Genomic DNA, 16,244 nt, shown 5'->3' with positions numbered 1-16,244 from the left:
TATATCAATGAATTAAGTTTAGCTCTCTCCAGAAAATGAATGGCTCGTGTGTGCGTGTGTACAAATTAATTGACTGCAATTAGCAAGGAAAGTTGACTGAACACACACACACGGGGCCGGTGAGATATTCTCTTTCCACGTTCTTGGGGGGTGGGATAAATTATTAAATCGCCTTTGGCCTGCGTCCCACGCCAGCATGAGCAGATGCAAATTTGAATGACTCCCTTGCGGTGGGCTTTGCAACATTTTCAATTATATATGTAAAAAATGCTTGGTACAAATTACCGCTAATTAACAAGCTCCAGGGCAGAACACAATTATTTTCACGGTGGGATTCTCGAACATAAATGCACGTGTAAAGAAATATAAATCTTCATAATTTTAAATACAACGGTTGCTGACAATTAGAAACAAAAAAAACATACATACATGCTAAACAGTGCTGTGCAAATATAGAAAAATTGTCGAATTTGGAGTGGTACGATATAAGCCGTGGAACGGTTTTGGGTTATTGGAAACAGATGCAATGCTCTGGCGTGCAGAGCTTTCCTCTGTGTAGACCTAAAGCGTTTGTTTGTTCAGTAAAAAAACTTATAGAACTAAAAAAAAATTAACCCGTAAAAACAAAGTTTTTCACTATAAATCCTTTATATGCGTGGCGGCTAGAGTCCTCTCGTCCTCTGGCTTGAGATGGCTGTCACCTATGGGTCAGATGATTGCCTGCCACCATTAAGCAATTGGTAATTCAATATCATTTTTTTTCCTAAAAAGTGTAAAATTTTGGAAAAAAAATTTCACGAAAATAAATTGTCACGCACAACGAGCCTGTGTGCAAAATGTCAGCTCGATTGGATCACGGGAAGTGTGTTAAAAAAACGACCGAAAGATTTGCACGGTCGTAAGCGCTCAAGCAAGCAAGCGAACTTAATATAAAGGATTAAAAAAGGCATGCTCAGCTCACAGTGGAACTGCTTTCGAAGGAACACTCGGAAATGCTGTTGACGGTGGCCACTCGCTCGCTTTACTAGCAATAATGTGTATTATATAACCGAGGGTAAACACTGCAGATTCCCATTACATTCTCAAGGGGTACTGGCAAGATGCCAACAATACACTCGCCCAGGCTTTGGCGTGTGCGCACGCATGTGATCCGGCACAGTGAAGGCAGCCAGAGTTGGTGGATCAGCACACAGATGTCGTGAAACTCCTTTCCCATGGTGTGTCTAGGAGGTGCCATACCCTGGCTCGCCAGGAGAAGGCATTGCAGCGAGTGGTCTGATTGCCACCCGTTTCCATCTGTACGGGGGTTGGAGCGTTGCCTCCTCGTGGGTGCTCCTGTTTCCTCCCTACTTGTACAATAATTCATGAATTAGCTGAAAACTTTCTTAAAATAAAATCCACAATGAAGTATCCTCCTGAAGCAGAATTCTGCAGCTCAGTGATGCTTTCCTCGATTGATAAGTAAATGTCCACTTTTGACTTACCCAATAATCCCTCGTTAGCTCACCTAAGCACCCATCCACTCACCCACCCACGCACCCACCCACCCACGCACCCACCCACTCACTCACCCATCCACCCCCTACTTTCTCATTCACTTACCCACTCACTCATTCACCCACCCACCCACGAATCGAATAACACACTCGCCGCTTGATTTTCTCTTTCTCATCCACCCACCCACCCACGCGTTAATTCGCTCACTCACCCACTCACTAACTCTACTCGCTTACTGAGCAACTCATTCACCCTCTCTCTCGCCCGCCCGCCCGCCCGCGCGTCTGCTGGTGCGCTCCGTCACTTTGACACGCCACGCGACATGGCTCTCGTCGCTCGGCTGCTCGGTTCAGAGCGTGCAGGAGCTGCAGTCGGAGAGGGGTCTTCTGCGGGAGGAGCTGAAGCAGTACAAGCTCCAGGAGGCCAGGCTGCTGCAGGACTTCAGCGAGCTGGAAGAGGAGAACATCTCCCTGCAGAAGCAGGTCTCCATTCTCAAGCAAAATCAGGTGGGAGAAACGCACCCAGCCACAAGCATCCGCACACCAGACCCCTAAGCAATGGGGGGTAGGGGGTTAATCCCCCCACCCCCACACCTCCAACCCCCCTGACCCCTGACCCCTCACCCCCCACCCCCCAGACCTGCTAAGCACAGTGTTCTTCACAAATTTTCAGATGGGGGCCACTTTCGAAGATAATAAATCATCAGTGTGAGGAAGGCCGCCGCACATTTGAAACTATTGGGGGTTTGGCACGATGATGATGATGATGGGGGGTGTTTCCACTCTTTGTGTATTGTGGGGGGCCGCACATCAGGGGCCGCATTGAAGGCCACCAGGGGCCTGCCAGTGGCCCCTGGTGGCCTTGCAATGAAGAACGCTGTTCTAGACTGTACCATGTTTGCATTACGAAAAATATTGGACTTTTACATTTGTGGAATTTATTTGTTTTCTTCCTAAGTCTCATTCTGGTCTCGATAAATATGTTGACAACCCAGCGTCCCGAGCGAATTGAATTTGCAAGTAAAATGTACAGTTTGTGAAACTCTTTGCGAGCGTTTGATAGGGCGGTGCTTGTTTATGTGAAGTTCATTCCACGGCAGCATTTAATGTCAACAAGAGTTGTTTTAGGGCGTAACTATATGCGCACACTCGGTGTATTTCACCAGATGCAGGTAGCATTTGGTCGTAAAAATAACAAAACTGTGTAAAATAAAACAAACAAAAAAGATTTACAGTAATTTCATAGGAAGAACCTTTTTTGTGATTTAGTGGACAAAAGAGAGATACAATTTTCATGTAAATTATAAACAATATTTATACTTTTCATGCCTTTGTGAATCCATGGCTGTATGAAGGCCTCCCTATGCCTTTTGGTCGTGGGGTATGTTTGACCATACTTCACCATGCTGGTAAACGTGCGCTAACATAGGAGGGGTAAAGGAGAGAGGAGGGGGGGGATAGTGGTTGCAGGACTGGTTCAGACTCAACTCACCCTCAGAAACGTGAATTTAAAAGTATTTGGCCGATTTAAATGTCCACGCGATAAGCCACTTCATCGAGCTATCACTTGTGGCCAGTTCGCTTCTGAAAAATACATACGTAGCTCAGTGGGCCTCACACGGAATAATTTTTTTCCGTAATAAATGCTCAACACCCGGTCGAACCCAGGATCCCACTCTTGAGAGCGCGCTGCCGTGTGAACGAGCCCTCTGACCGCCGTGCGTGATCGCGCACCGCCCGCGCGCGTGGCTGCGGCGACAGGTGGAGTACGAAGGCCTCAAGCTGAAAATCCGTCAGCTGGAGCAGGAGGTGGAGTTCATCAACAGCCAGCAGGAGGAGGCCCTCCGCCTCAAGTCCATGGCCGAGAAGCAGCTGGAGGAGAGCCTCGAGGTGCTCGCCGCGGAGCGCGAGCAGAAGAGCCTCCTGCGCAAGGAGTTTGCCCACTACTCCGGTTTCGGGGACGTGGCGATCACCCACGGCGTCACCCTGGCCGACTCCTCCTCGCCGGAGCGGCCGGAGCTCGACGACGAAGCGACGACGGCGAATGGCCACGGCCCAGCGGCGAGCCAGGTGAAGGGCCGTTGCTCGCCCGGCGATCGCAGGAGTTGGGACGGCAGGTCGCCGGCTCCCGGCGTCGTCTCGGATCTGCTGAGCGAGCTGCGATTCACCGAGATCCAGAAGCTGCAGCAGCAGCTCGCGCAGGTGAGAGCTTCTGCGTCCCAATTACGTCGCCAGATTCAAGGAATGTTATCCTGGTCAGGCGTCGCCTGGTCACGCCGTCGCTTTGGCGGTCGATAGCACGGGTGCCGCGTTGTGCGGACGTCGAGGGTGGCGGTTGTACCACGGATGAGCTCGTCCCTGCCATAAGAATGCAGAATGTGTAGCACTGGCACAGAGCTGTAATCGGGAGATAATCACCGCCCACGTGGTCAGTTGAGTGGGAAAGAAAGATACTTTTTTGTGTTGTGTTTCTGAGCATAAACACAATTCGGAATCTGTGATGAAAATATCTCTTAGCAACCAGCACTGAGTAAGCATTGCCTAAGCAGATGGTCCCGTGGGAGCAGCAACACTTACTGACTTGTGAGTCGTGTGCCCTACATAAGACAACATAAAACAAATAAAAAGCTCCATTAACCTAATTAAGTTTATTGTCAATTATACTTTAAACATTTGGCCGAATTCAGTTTCATCATAAATTAGCGCATTAAAAAAATACAATTCGTAATATTGTCGTTTACTTTTTTCTAAGAAAGCTGCATGAAGTCTCAAGCCTCCTTTTCAGGTTTCTGCATTTGGGGGTTGCGTGGCAAATTCCATCGACGAGTGCACGTACGGTGCGTGGGTGGAAACCTGACGTACAGGGGCGTCACGGTGGCGAGATGTTAACTCCCTCGCCTGGTATACAGGTGGTCGCGGGTCCGATCCCGACCCTGACGCCTGCTGCTGTATATTTGGAGTGTGCAGTTTTTTCCCCGTGGTCACGTGGATTTGTCTCCGGGTCCTCCGGTTTTTCCCTCCACATTTAGGAACACGCGTTTAGATTATTTGGCTGCTATAAATTTTCACATGATAAGCCAATTCATTGAGCTATGATTTGTGGCCAGGTAGCTTCTGAAAAAGAGACATATAGCACAGTGGTTCTTACCTGGTAAAATAAAAATAGTTAATAGTTTTATATGAAAAGTAGAATTTAACTCTGCAATCGCATAGACCAGGGGTTGGAAACTTGCGGCTCCGTAGCGGAATGCGTCTCTATACAAACTGCTTCATGATGTAATCTATTCACATGCATTGAAATATTGAGTTTCATACCATAATCGTAAAAAATGGCTTCTCTTTTTATTTTGGTTGCCTTCGATGCATCGCAGTGGGTGATGTTCTGCCTTTGCTCCTTCACAGGTTGAAAAGGAAAACAACGGTCTTCAAGCAAAACTGCAGGAATGTCAGAAGGCCCTGGCACAGACGGAAGAGACTCTCAGCAATCAGCGAGAACTTCTCAACCAAGCGACTGATTTCAAGGGTGACAGCAATGGAAACGTGGAGAATGGAAACCATGGAATTTGCCCGGCCGCGACGGAACATTCCGTGGGAAACCACGGGACGGACGGCGTTAAAGGCAAAGCGGCGCAGAGAGACTGTTCCGACGAGGAGATCGCTTCTCTGCAAGAAAAGCTCCTGGACTTCGAGTCGCGAGAGGGCAACGTCGTGGAGAAGCTGTCATCGATGGAAGAGCGGGAGAGGAAACTGCGGGATCTGGTGGAGGTGACGCGGCAGGAGCTCAACGCGGCCCAGGAGGAATTGGTGCTGTTCAGCGAGGAGCTTGCCAACATCTACAACCGCGTGTGCATGCACAACAATGAAATGCCCGAGCGCATCATGCTGGACTACTACAAGAACGGCGGCGGAGAGGCCCCCGACGCCGGCGGCGTCGCCCTCCACTCGTCGGACGACGGGCCGCCCGGCCCTCGCCGCCCGGCCGCGATCGCCGATCCTCGCAGCGGCCCCGACGCGGTGCCGCCGTCCCCGCTGTCGTCGGTCCGGGCCGAGCCCATGGGCGTCGGCAGCCTGACGGCCGTGGTCCGCTCGCAGGTGAGCCGCCTGCAGGGCGCCGTGGAGCGCTCCCTCGAGGTGTCGTGCCAGCGGTCGGCGGCGCGCGACGAGGAGGCGCTCTCCGCCGGCAAGGACAAGGGGACGCTGGCGCAGGAGGTGCTCAAGCTCAAGTCGCTGCTCAACACCAAGCGCGAGCAGATACAGACGCTGCGCATCGTGCTCAAGGCCAACAAGCAGGTCGGTTCATGTCCCCCCTAGCCCCTACCGCCCCCACCCCTCCCCCGTTGGTGTCACGTGGTGTTTTGAATTCAATAATGAGAGCAGCCTGGTTGGGCACCAATAAGGTGCTGTGGATAGTTTGGGGACCATTCGTGAGAGTAGTAGTAGGTTTTTACCCTTTTAAACTGGTACAAAACTGACACCTTTATTCAAGGCATCATGTTTGCAATAACCACAACACAAGTAGTCAAAAAAGTAAACAAAAAGAAGTAACTCTGATAATGATAATAATATGACTGTCCTTGAAGTTATTATCATTATCAGAGTTGCTTCTCTTTGTTTGCTTTTTTGACTACTTGTGTTGTGGTTATTGCAAACATGATGCCTTGAATAAAGGTGTCAGTTTTGTACCAGTTTAAAAGGGTTAAAACCTACTACTATATTTTGCCACTGGTAAAAGAGATCTCATAGTGTCATTGGTGAGAGTTTAAGTAAAACAAACAACCTTATTGCAATTCTCCCTATAAGTAGCGTATATGTTGTTTGTCTCTTGACTGCCGTTCTTAAACACGTTATTGTTCGTTTTAACGTGAGGTCAGAAACACTCACTTCGTCTGGGCTCTCCAGTTGCCTGGGCAAAAAAGTGATCGGCGTTTTGCTGAATGCTGGCCAGTTTCCTCGAAAACTTGATCAATTAAATTAAACTAATGCAGCTGCGGGGGGGGGGAGGAGGGAGGGGGTGGGGCAATCGTACGCAAACCTTGGCGGGTGCGGTGTGGACAATGCAGGGGTCGTCGGTGCTGCCTTGAATAAGTGCTTTACGGTTAACTGTAACTTGATAAAACAAGATCAACAGATATATATTCTTGGTTCTTTCGGTAAAGTCACGTAGAAGAGAAATAATAAAATAATATAAATATATAACAATAAAAATTATCATGACGTTTCGACTGCAACACAAGCAATCGTCATCAGGTGTGAAATCCACAGCAAGAAAATTAAAAAAAACAGACAATCATTATCAGGTGTGAAATCCACAGCAAGATTTCACACCTGATGATGATTGCTTGTGTTGCAATCGAAACGTCGTGAGAATTTTTTTTGTTTAATATTTTTATTATTTCCCTTCTACGTGACTTTACCGAAAGAATCAAGAATATGAATCCCTGCAGTCACGAAAGCTTTAAATCAAAAGATGAACAGACTTCCCCGAGCTTCGCCGTCAGCAGGTGGGCTTGCGCAGGACGCATCGCCCGAAGGGTCAGAGGTGAACGGGCGAGGATGTTTACCGGCTAGCAGCCGAGAAATGGAAACGCGTCCGCGAGAAAGCCCATCGGAGGGGGGGTAGAAGACGTTGCGATGAAAACCTCTCGTGCGGATTGTCACACGTCGCGAGATCGTGAGAGACGGCGACCACTTCGGGGGAGGCCGCCGTTATCCACCAGCGGAGCGGCACGCGTCCGACGAGCCTGGCGAAGCGAACGGATGTGTCGTTGTCCGCCGTCGCAGACCGCGGAGGTTGCGCTCTCCAACCTGAAGAGCCGATACGAGAACGAGAAGTGCCTCGTGATGGAGACAGTGCTCAAGATGCGTAACGAGCTGAAGGCGCTCAAGGAGGACGCGATCACCTTCTCCTCGCTGCGCAACATGTTCACCACCCGGTGGGGAAAGCACGATGGCACCACTCGCTCGTCCGTCCACTCGTCCGTTCGTTCACTAGAAACTAAACGATGAAACATACGTAAAGCCAGGCATGTGTGTACGTACGTTGAACGTCTTTCGCACCGCACGTAGCCAACCGTGCTAATCAGAGGTGCGGGGGAAGGAAAATAAACTAAAAATACGGAAGGCTGTTCTAAAGGAATGAGTTTTAAAGCTACAATGAAAGCTACGTAGGTCTTTGTCAGAAGCGACCCAGCCACAAATGATAGCCCAGCAAAGTGGCTTTGCACGTGGAAATTTATAGCAGACAAATACTCGAAACGCGTGTCGACTTGAAACGTGCAGGGATAAACCGGAGGACCCGGAGAAAAATCCACGTGACCACGGGGAGAAAGAGAGACGTGCAATCTCCAAATATACAGCAAGCGTCAGGTTTGGGATGAAACCCACGACCTCCTGTATACCAAGCGAAGCAGTTAACATCTCGCCACCACGGGGCAACCTTAATTCGTTTAACCCAGGGGTCGGCAACCTACGGCTCCGGAGCCGCATGCGGCTCTTTACAGGCTGCTTCTTGACGATATGTACGTATGTACAGTATGTACTCAGATGCATTGCGGCTCTTGAAATACTGAATTTTGTACCGAATTGGAAAGAAATGGCTCTTCTTTGTTATTTCGGTTGCCGGCCCCTGGTTTAACCCCTTGATCATCCATTTCAATCGCTCAATTGTAACAATAAACAGAGCAGATGTCGCCCCCTCCTGCAACAACTTGGAAGGTCCATAATAGAGGTTTTTAGGGTTAGATCGCTTAAATATATAAATGTGTCGTTAAACCTGCCACCGCCCAACAACTAGCTTCATCAGGCGACAGACAGATTTGTGGAGAAGTCTAACTGTTTCGTTCCTTATATAGAGGCGTAGATGTGTATAAGACACAGTTGGACTTTGCCACAAATCTGGATGTCACCTGATGAAGCTAGTTGTAATTACTGGCGAAACGTCGTATTCAGTTTGTAAATGTCGTGGCTTGGCTCTCCAACACACCGGTGTGCTGTACTCGTGACGAATTGGCCACTTTCTATTTACGTGACAACCCTTACGAGTTGGCTGTGTCGGGCGGTGGCGGGTTTAACGACACATTTATATATTTAAGCGATCTATCCCAAAAAAACCTCTATTATGGATGATATTGGTCGCGAAAGCCCATGTGTTAAACTTGGAAGGTTAAACCTTGACTAAAATCTTTCGTGACTGCAGGAATTCATATTATTGGGTATTTCGGTAAAGTCACGTAGATAGGTTCAAAGAAAATAACAAAAAAATGACTTATTTTGTTTTGTTATTTCTTTGAATCTATCTACGTGACTTTAACGAAAAACCCAGGAATATAACTTGCAAGGTGCCCCCGTGACTAAACACGATTAATAATCATCAATGTCATCGACTAAAGTCTTCAAGTCAAGTCACAAAATAGTATTAGTGATGACGATCGTGGTGGGAATCATGATAGTGATAATGGTGATGATGATGACGGTGGTAATGATGATAGTGGTGATCGTGATGATAATGAAGGCGGTAATGAAATAAGGGGGTTTGACTCAAAGCCTTTCTTCAAACGCACAAAGGGGTCACGTGACAGCGGCTTGTGACGGCCTTCTGGAGAGTTCCTCCTTCCGATATTAGGAAGCCACTGGAGCTAAAACTCGTTCCTTTAGAACTGCTTTTTGTGCGTAGTGTATTGTCCTTCCCCGCGCACCTCCGATTAGCGCGATTGCCTCCGCACGGTGTGAAAAAAAAGTTCAACGTACGTACACGCAGAGCCAGAGCAGAGCGCACGACAGGCAAACGCGCATCTCACCGTCACTCGTCCCGTTCAGCGTTCACCATCTCTCGTCGTCAACCGTGACACGTGCGTCGCCGTGAGTCACCACCCGGCTCGCACACCCGCGTTAAACGAGGTGGCGTTCGCTACAGGGCCGGCCGCGCTCCTGTGTGCCCCCCACCTGGCACACCCGCCCTCCATCTCCCCTCCAGGTGCGACGAGTACGCGTCGCAGCTGGATGACATGCAGCGCCAGCTGCTGGCGGCAGAGGATGAGAAGAAGACGCTCAACTCGCTGCTGCGCATGGCGATCCAGCAGAAGCTGGCGCTGACGCAGCGTCTCGAGGACTTGGAGATGGGACGGTCGGAGCACGGACGGCACGCTCACCACCCCGGCCACACCAAGGTGCGCCCCGGGCCGCCTTCCTCCCCTCTCCCACCCGAGCATTGGTGATCATCCTCATCCTCCTCCTACTCGGTGATTGATTTCATCCCAACCCTGACGCTTGCTGTATATTTGGATTTAACGACACATTTATATATTTAAGCGATCTAACCCCAAAAACCTCTATTATGGACCTTCCAAGTTGTTGCAGGAGGGGGCGAAACCTGCTCTGTTTATTATTACAATTGAGCGATTGAATGAATGGATGATCAAGGGGTTAAACGAATTAAGGTTGCGCCGTGGTGGCGAGATGTTAACTGCTTCGCCTGGTATACAGGAGGTCGTGGGTTTCATCCCAACCCTGACGCTTGCTGTATATTTGGAGATTGCACGTCTCTCTCTCTCTCCCCGTGGTCACGTGGATTTTTCTCCGGGTCCTCCGGTTTATCCCTGCACGTTTCAAGTCGACATGCGTTTCGAGTATTTGTCTCGCTATAAATTTCCTGTGCCTCGGGCCTACGAAAACTCAAGGGCCTATGAAAAAAAAAGTGACCACGTTTTTAGTTGTTGTTTGCATGATGAAACACTTTAACCAACATTTGTTCTTGAATACATAGAGTTACATAGCAAGAATAGGCACAGTGTATATACAGCAGAGTCATGTCAATCGTGAGAGAAATGAACGCAGACATCTAACTGTTGCTTGTGTCTTCGACAGTGCTGAGTGCCCGCCTACTGCCGGCCACGTTTCCATCGATCGCGTTTGACCTCCGCGCTTTGGACGAGGTGCGAGGGCTCTCAGACTTAACAGCACAAAGGTCACGACCTTCGTGCTCAGGTCACGACCTTCGGGCTCCACCGGTTCGTTGCCTCGGTTGCACAGGACGTTGAAAGACCGCCGCCCCCCCCCCCCCCGTGAGATTATTTGACAAAGGGGGGGCCTCTAGTGCCGGCGTCACGACCCAAATTAGCCAAATGAGAAGAATTACCCGCAAATGACTCCGTCGGGAGACACGGCAGCAGTGACGCTGCCCCCCCACCCACCGCGGACGCTGAAGAGTGTTGAGACTCGATGAAGCATCCCAGAGTTGACTAAGTGTGTCATTATTCGTGCAAAATTAATCACGAACAATTATCAGAACGTACCAAAGACGAAGGGCTACTGCATTCTCCTGCATAGATTTCGATATTGTTTTTTTATACGTGTAAGATATATATAAAACAATTGTTGACACCCGCTAATCAAACACCACATTTTTATGAAGCCATTGAAGGTACTCCTAGAGTATATGTGTATGTTAAAATTAAAAGGCTTTAATGTATACCCCCTCAAGTTAGCATTAACGATTGTGTGGTATTTATTGAAATTAATTTCGTGACTTCAAAGCACATTTGAAAGTACATTTTGCACACTTGTTCCAATATTGTACGGCAATTATGATTATAACTATTCAACGACCCGAAATGTTATCTAAAGTGCTGAGTCTTTCCCAGGGCTAAATTTCGACCTTAGCTGGCTGTCACGTGGTGAGATACACAAAATATTCAACGCCCCGCCCCCCTCCCCATCCCCCTCCCCACACCGCCCCCCCTCCCCCTCCCGCCCCCTCTCCCCGCCCCCCCCGCTATGAGGAGTCTACATTACAGTCTACATTATAGACTGCCAGCACGCTCACTCAGGTTCAGTTTAATAACCATTGCTACAGTCTACATTATAGACTGCCAGTACGCTTACTTAGGTTCAGTTTAATAACCATTGCTACAGTCTACATTATAGACTGCCAGCACGCTCATTCAGGTTCAGTTTAATAACCATTGCTACAGTCTATATTATAGACTGCCAGTACGCTCACCAGCTTAAAAACCAAGCTACAGCCTTTCCAGGCTATAGTCCACATTATAGACTGCCAATACCCTCACTGTTTTATTACTTTTATTAATATTATTTATCTAAGTGACTTTACCGAAAAAACCAAAGAATACGGGGCAACATGTGTTTGAGCACAGCATTGATACACGATGCTTTTTCTGGAAGACTTTGCTGTTTTTCCTGGATTTTTCTGTTGCGCGTAGTCACTTTAAGATGTTTTCTTGTTCATGTTTTGTTTGTTGCGGTTGCACCCGATTCAAGAGCCGAATGGCTCACAGCGCTATACCAAATAAATGGACTGAACTGATGGTTGGGGGGGGGGGTCTTAGCTGCCTTGGCCCTACATTTTTGCATACAAAGTGCTCGCTACAGTTCTAGATTTGAAGCTTTCGTGACTGCAATGATTCATATTCTTAGGTTTTTTCGGTAAAGTCACGTAGGTAAAAACATTAAAAAGTAAAATAAAATAAAAATCACGATGTGACGGAAGCTTGTGTTGCCTCCGAAACGTCGTGATTTTTATTTTATTTTACTTTTTAATGTTTTTACCTACGTGACTTTACCGAAAAAACCTAAGAATATGCTCGCTACAGATGGAACGCAACGCCTCCCCGACCTCACCGAGGAGCGTAAACCACCACGTCAACTCCTCGCAGCAGCAGCAGCGGCATCGGTGGCGGCTCTTGGCTGACCATCGAACAAAGACGGTGGCCGCAGGAACGCTCTTCCTTCCGATATAAGGAAGCCACTGTAGCCATTCGATTATAAATCTGATCTGAAAACGAATTTCTTTAGAACTGATTTTTATGCGTTTAGCATGTCGTCGTTCAACCGCACCTCTGATGGCTACGTACGGCGTGAAATAAGTTCAACATACGTACGAGTACGCGCATTTGAACGCTGCGTTTCCAGAGGGGGTTGCCCTCATTGGAATCGGAACGTGCGAACCAACTCCGGTGTTCAGCACGAGGCGGCGCTCAGGGACCTCGCAACGCAACCCAGCGAATTGGCAAGGGTTGTGATTGTTCTATTTAAAGCTTTCGTGACTGTAGGGATTCATCTTCTTGGTTCTTTCGGTAAAGTCACGTAGAAGGGAAATAATAAAATAATAAAATAAAACATAATAAAATCATTCTCACGACGTTTCGGCCACAACGCAAGCAGCCGTCCTCAGGTGAAGACCAGGTCTGTCGGGGAGACAGCGTCTGAATTACATGACATACGTGACTTTACCGAAAGAACCAAGAAGATGAATCCCTGCAGTCACGAAAGCTTTAAATCGAAGTGGTAAACATGTTGACGAATGTGCCGTAGCGTACTGATGAGGCCTAACGAGGACGAAACCGGTCCACAGTTGCGTCTCTCTGTTGCAATGCGGCCCGCTGTTCTGCGTTGTTAAATCTACTCGTCTTTTTTTGGTGTTGTGACTGGGGTTTCTCCCCCCCCCCCCCGTCATTCACAGATTTGAATTACTGTGCACAAGCGCTTTAAACAATGGGATGCAATGTTGATGTACAACACTGACATTTGTTCTTTATAGACAGTTGCTTAACTAAACCTTGCACGCGACTGTAAGCATAGAGATATGGCGTAAAAGTCAGGTGTGTTTGTGTGCACTGGATCTCTCTCTAATCTAGAATGGAGTGTTTTTTTTCAACTCAGAATGTTTTTCTGATTTTCCATTGAAATTTGCTTTCATTTGTACCTCACTACAAGTCAAATATTAATTACCCACAAATTAGTAGAAACATTTTCAAGCCCCCTAAATTCTGTTCTCTTACAATAATGTATTTTGTGCTCATCATACATGCGTGGAATTACGGCTATAAAAAAAACAAAAATATCTTTGTTCACAATTCTACATGTCTGTACAAACGTTGCGATTGAATATACACACAGCTCATAATTCATAGAATCCCCCCACAGGCGAAATACTCTTCAAACACGGATTGGCCAAACATCTAAGTTGTATCGCCATCCTGACAAAAAAAGTCTGAAGAATGAGTGACGCTTTCTTGGAAAAACTTATTTTCCATTGCCCCATTACATACAGTAGGTTTGAATCAGGTGGCGCGGTTCCACGTTCGTTATGCTTCGTTAAACCCAGCAATATGACTGAGTTTAATTCCCGACCACGGCTAACATCAGTGGCGAATTCTATATGAACCGGTCCCATCCCCTCCAAAGACCCACACCGACCAGGGTGGGGAAGTATGGCCAAATACACCCCATGACTGACGCAGAAATGGGAGGCCATCTTCCCGTCTAAAGATTGACTAAAGCGCCGCTAATTGTTATTGCTATGTTTTGGATTCATATCACCGCAATAAATAGAATACATTTACATGTCAAAAGAGTGACCCCCACATAGTGACGATCCGTCTGATGGCGTAGGTATTTCATTATTGTGTCCCGACTTAAAAAAAACGTGCAACAAAAAATCGTCGGTAGTACAGTAACACCTCGGTTTACGTCGGGGATGCGTTCCTGAAAGGCGCAATGACGAATATCGAAGCGACGTCAATTGAAGCGAGTGACAGAGTAGGTGGTGGTGGTGGTGGAGGCAAAGGCTGAGAGGCGACGGGTAACGAGAAAGGAACGGACGGTGCCGCCAGCGACGTGAGTGCGGGGTTGAGGCGACGCAAGTTGGGTAGTAGCCGTGTCGATGATAAAGTGCCGACGTGTTTGCGAGACGACGCAAAAGGGGGCGACGTAAATCGGGGTATTGCCGTCCTGCCCTAAAGTTGGTCCTCGGTTCGTGCCATTGATAGGGCTTCAGTCTCGCCCCGTGAGTGCCTTCATCCAACAGGGGGCAGCCCATGGTTGCTGATGTTGCACTCGCCTAGCCAGTTTGCAAGTTCACCTGTCGAGCTGAATATTCTTTGCTCATGCCACCTAGCGGTCACCAGTTCGTCGATTGGCAACTTCTGTGTGGTGGGGGGCAGAGGTCGCAAACGGGTTTTGATTCCTTACCCGTGCCCGTACCCGGCCGCACCAGGGTCGCAAACGGGTACCCGTACCCGGCCGTACCCGTACCCGGCCGGGTACGGGTAGGGTACGGGTATCGGGTACCTGATTGCGACCTCTGGGATGAAGTCATGTTGCAGGCGCGGGTGGGTTGATTCTAGGAACTTGAATTGTGAGAAGAGACAAGACGTTGGGAAATGAGTGACAAACAGTTACTCACAAGTGACTCACGGTCTACCCGTACCCGTACCCGGCCGCACCAGGGTCGCAAACGGGTACTCGTACCCGGCCGGGTACGGGTAGCCGGGTATCGGGTAAGGTACGATTATCGGGTACCCAGTTGCGACCTCTGGTGGGGGGTAAAGTGTTGGGTGATCCCACCTGCTCCGAGACATCTGAGCAGCATGGAGATCCTCTCCAGGGGACTATCGAGAGCTCCCTCTTGCTGAGGTTTGTTCACCAGCAGTGGATCGAGCAAGCCGTTTCAGGGCTGTGACTTTACCATGCTAAAGATGTGTTTTTTTTGTTACGTTATTATGATTTAGCCGAGTCAATCTGCATTGACTGCTTTACCCGCTGTAGTTCTCATTTTTTTATTTTCTTTTTGATAAAATGTGCAGTGTAACAACGTTACGAGTTGTCACCAATTACCGCATGGGCTTTCGACAAAGATATGTAAGGCTGCTTATATATAACAAAAAAAGTTGTACCGTATTGTCGGCCAACTTTCTGGTGTCCCTTTCCGAAGTTTGTTAGGCTGGACTTCGTACAGACGCGTCGCAGAGTTGTGGAGCGATTCAGCCGCTCGGCGAGTCGCCGAATTAGCCTCGCTTCGTCGTCAGCTGCCGTGATCTGTCCACTGCTGGACGAAGCTTTCCTCCCAAAGCTTCGCCGTCTCTCGCCGTGTAACGGATTCACCGAGCCACGTGCGAATGAGCTGAGTGAAGGAATGATGTACGCATGCTATGTTGAAATTCTTTCGCTCCGTTCGTAGCCCACCGTCCTAATCAGAAGTAGGCCTTCGTCCAGCAGTCTCTATTGACAATCAGCTGTAGATTATGCTCTACAATCTTAATTTGAAGCTTTCGTGACTGCAGGAATACATACTATTTGGTTCTTTCGGTAAAGTCACGTAGGTAGAAAAAATGATAGATCACGACGTTTCGATCGCTACACAAGCAATCGTCCTCAGGTGTGACGATTGCTTGTGTGGCGATCGAAACGTCGTGATCGATTATTTTTTCTACCTACGTGACTTTACCGAAATAACCAAAGAGTATGCTCGACAAATTGACAGGCGTTAGTTATTACACATGCGATTTGTTGAATGCATCCTCAAGCTTAATAATCTATATCAATCGACGAATAATCAAACCCCTAATGTGCTGGTTTATATAAAGCAAACGTACTCACGTGAATGCGATTGTCATTAAAAAATAAATAAACGTCTTCCTTGCGTGGTATTAAACCTCGGCTATTTCAGTAATCTGGATGCTTCCGTGGAGTAAAGGTGACCTCGCTGCACTTGCAAATTCAGAGGTCACCAAGTTCGATCTCTTTGCGCGGCAGTTGAGACGACGGTACGATGCGTCTTAATCCGACGCTGTCCCAACCAACACGGTCGGCTTCGAAACTGCACGCAAGAATTCTAGATTTGAAGCTTTCGTAACTTGCAAGGATTCATACTCTGAGGTTTTTCGGTAAAGTCACGTAGGTAAAAAATAAAATTAAGAATTAATAATAGAAATAATAATAGGAATCAAATAT

At 48.1% G+C, this 16,244-nt stretch overlaps 1 protein-coding gene across 2 annotated transcripts in view; it reads left to right on the top strand.

Moving 5' to 3' along the window:
* LOC133356408 (protein bicaudal D homolog 2-like) overlaps positions 1-15,654 on the top strand; it is a 52,846-nt gene extending 37,192 nt beyond the window's left edge. Inside the window, exons 3-8 of one of the 2 annotated variants that reach the window (XM_061573917.1) lie at positions 1,851-2,003; positions 3,258-3,698; positions 4,899-5,786; positions 7,278-7,429; positions 9,469-9,733; positions 10,359-15,654. In XM_061573917.1, coding sequence (XP_061429901.1) covers positions 1,851-2,003; positions 3,258-3,698; positions 4,899-5,786; positions 7,278-7,429; positions 9,469-9,709 — 1,875 coding nt within the window. In that variant the 3' untranslated portion in view covers positions 9,710-9,733; positions 10,359-15,654. The remainder of the gene's footprint in view (positions 1-1,850; positions 2,004-3,257; positions 3,699-4,898; positions 5,787-7,277; positions 7,430-9,468; positions 9,734-10,358) is intronic. The other variant, XM_061573919.1, reaches the window with a different exon arrangement.
* The last annotated feature ends 590 nt before the right edge of the window (positions 15,655-16,244 follow it).

The sequence above is a fragment of the Lethenteron reissneri genome, chromosome 54 (genome assembly GCF_015708825.2).
Source record: "Lethenteron reissneri isolate LAM-NWPU_2019-01 chromosome 54, ASM1570882v1, whole genome shotgun sequence".
In the NCBI taxonomy this organism is placed as follows: Eukaryota; Metazoa; Chordata; class Hyperoartia; order Petromyzontiformes; family Petromyzontidae; genus Lethenteron; species Lethenteron reissneri.
The sequence above is the reverse complement of the archived record's forward strand: the minus strand, read 5'-3'. Positions and strand labels throughout refer to the sequence as shown.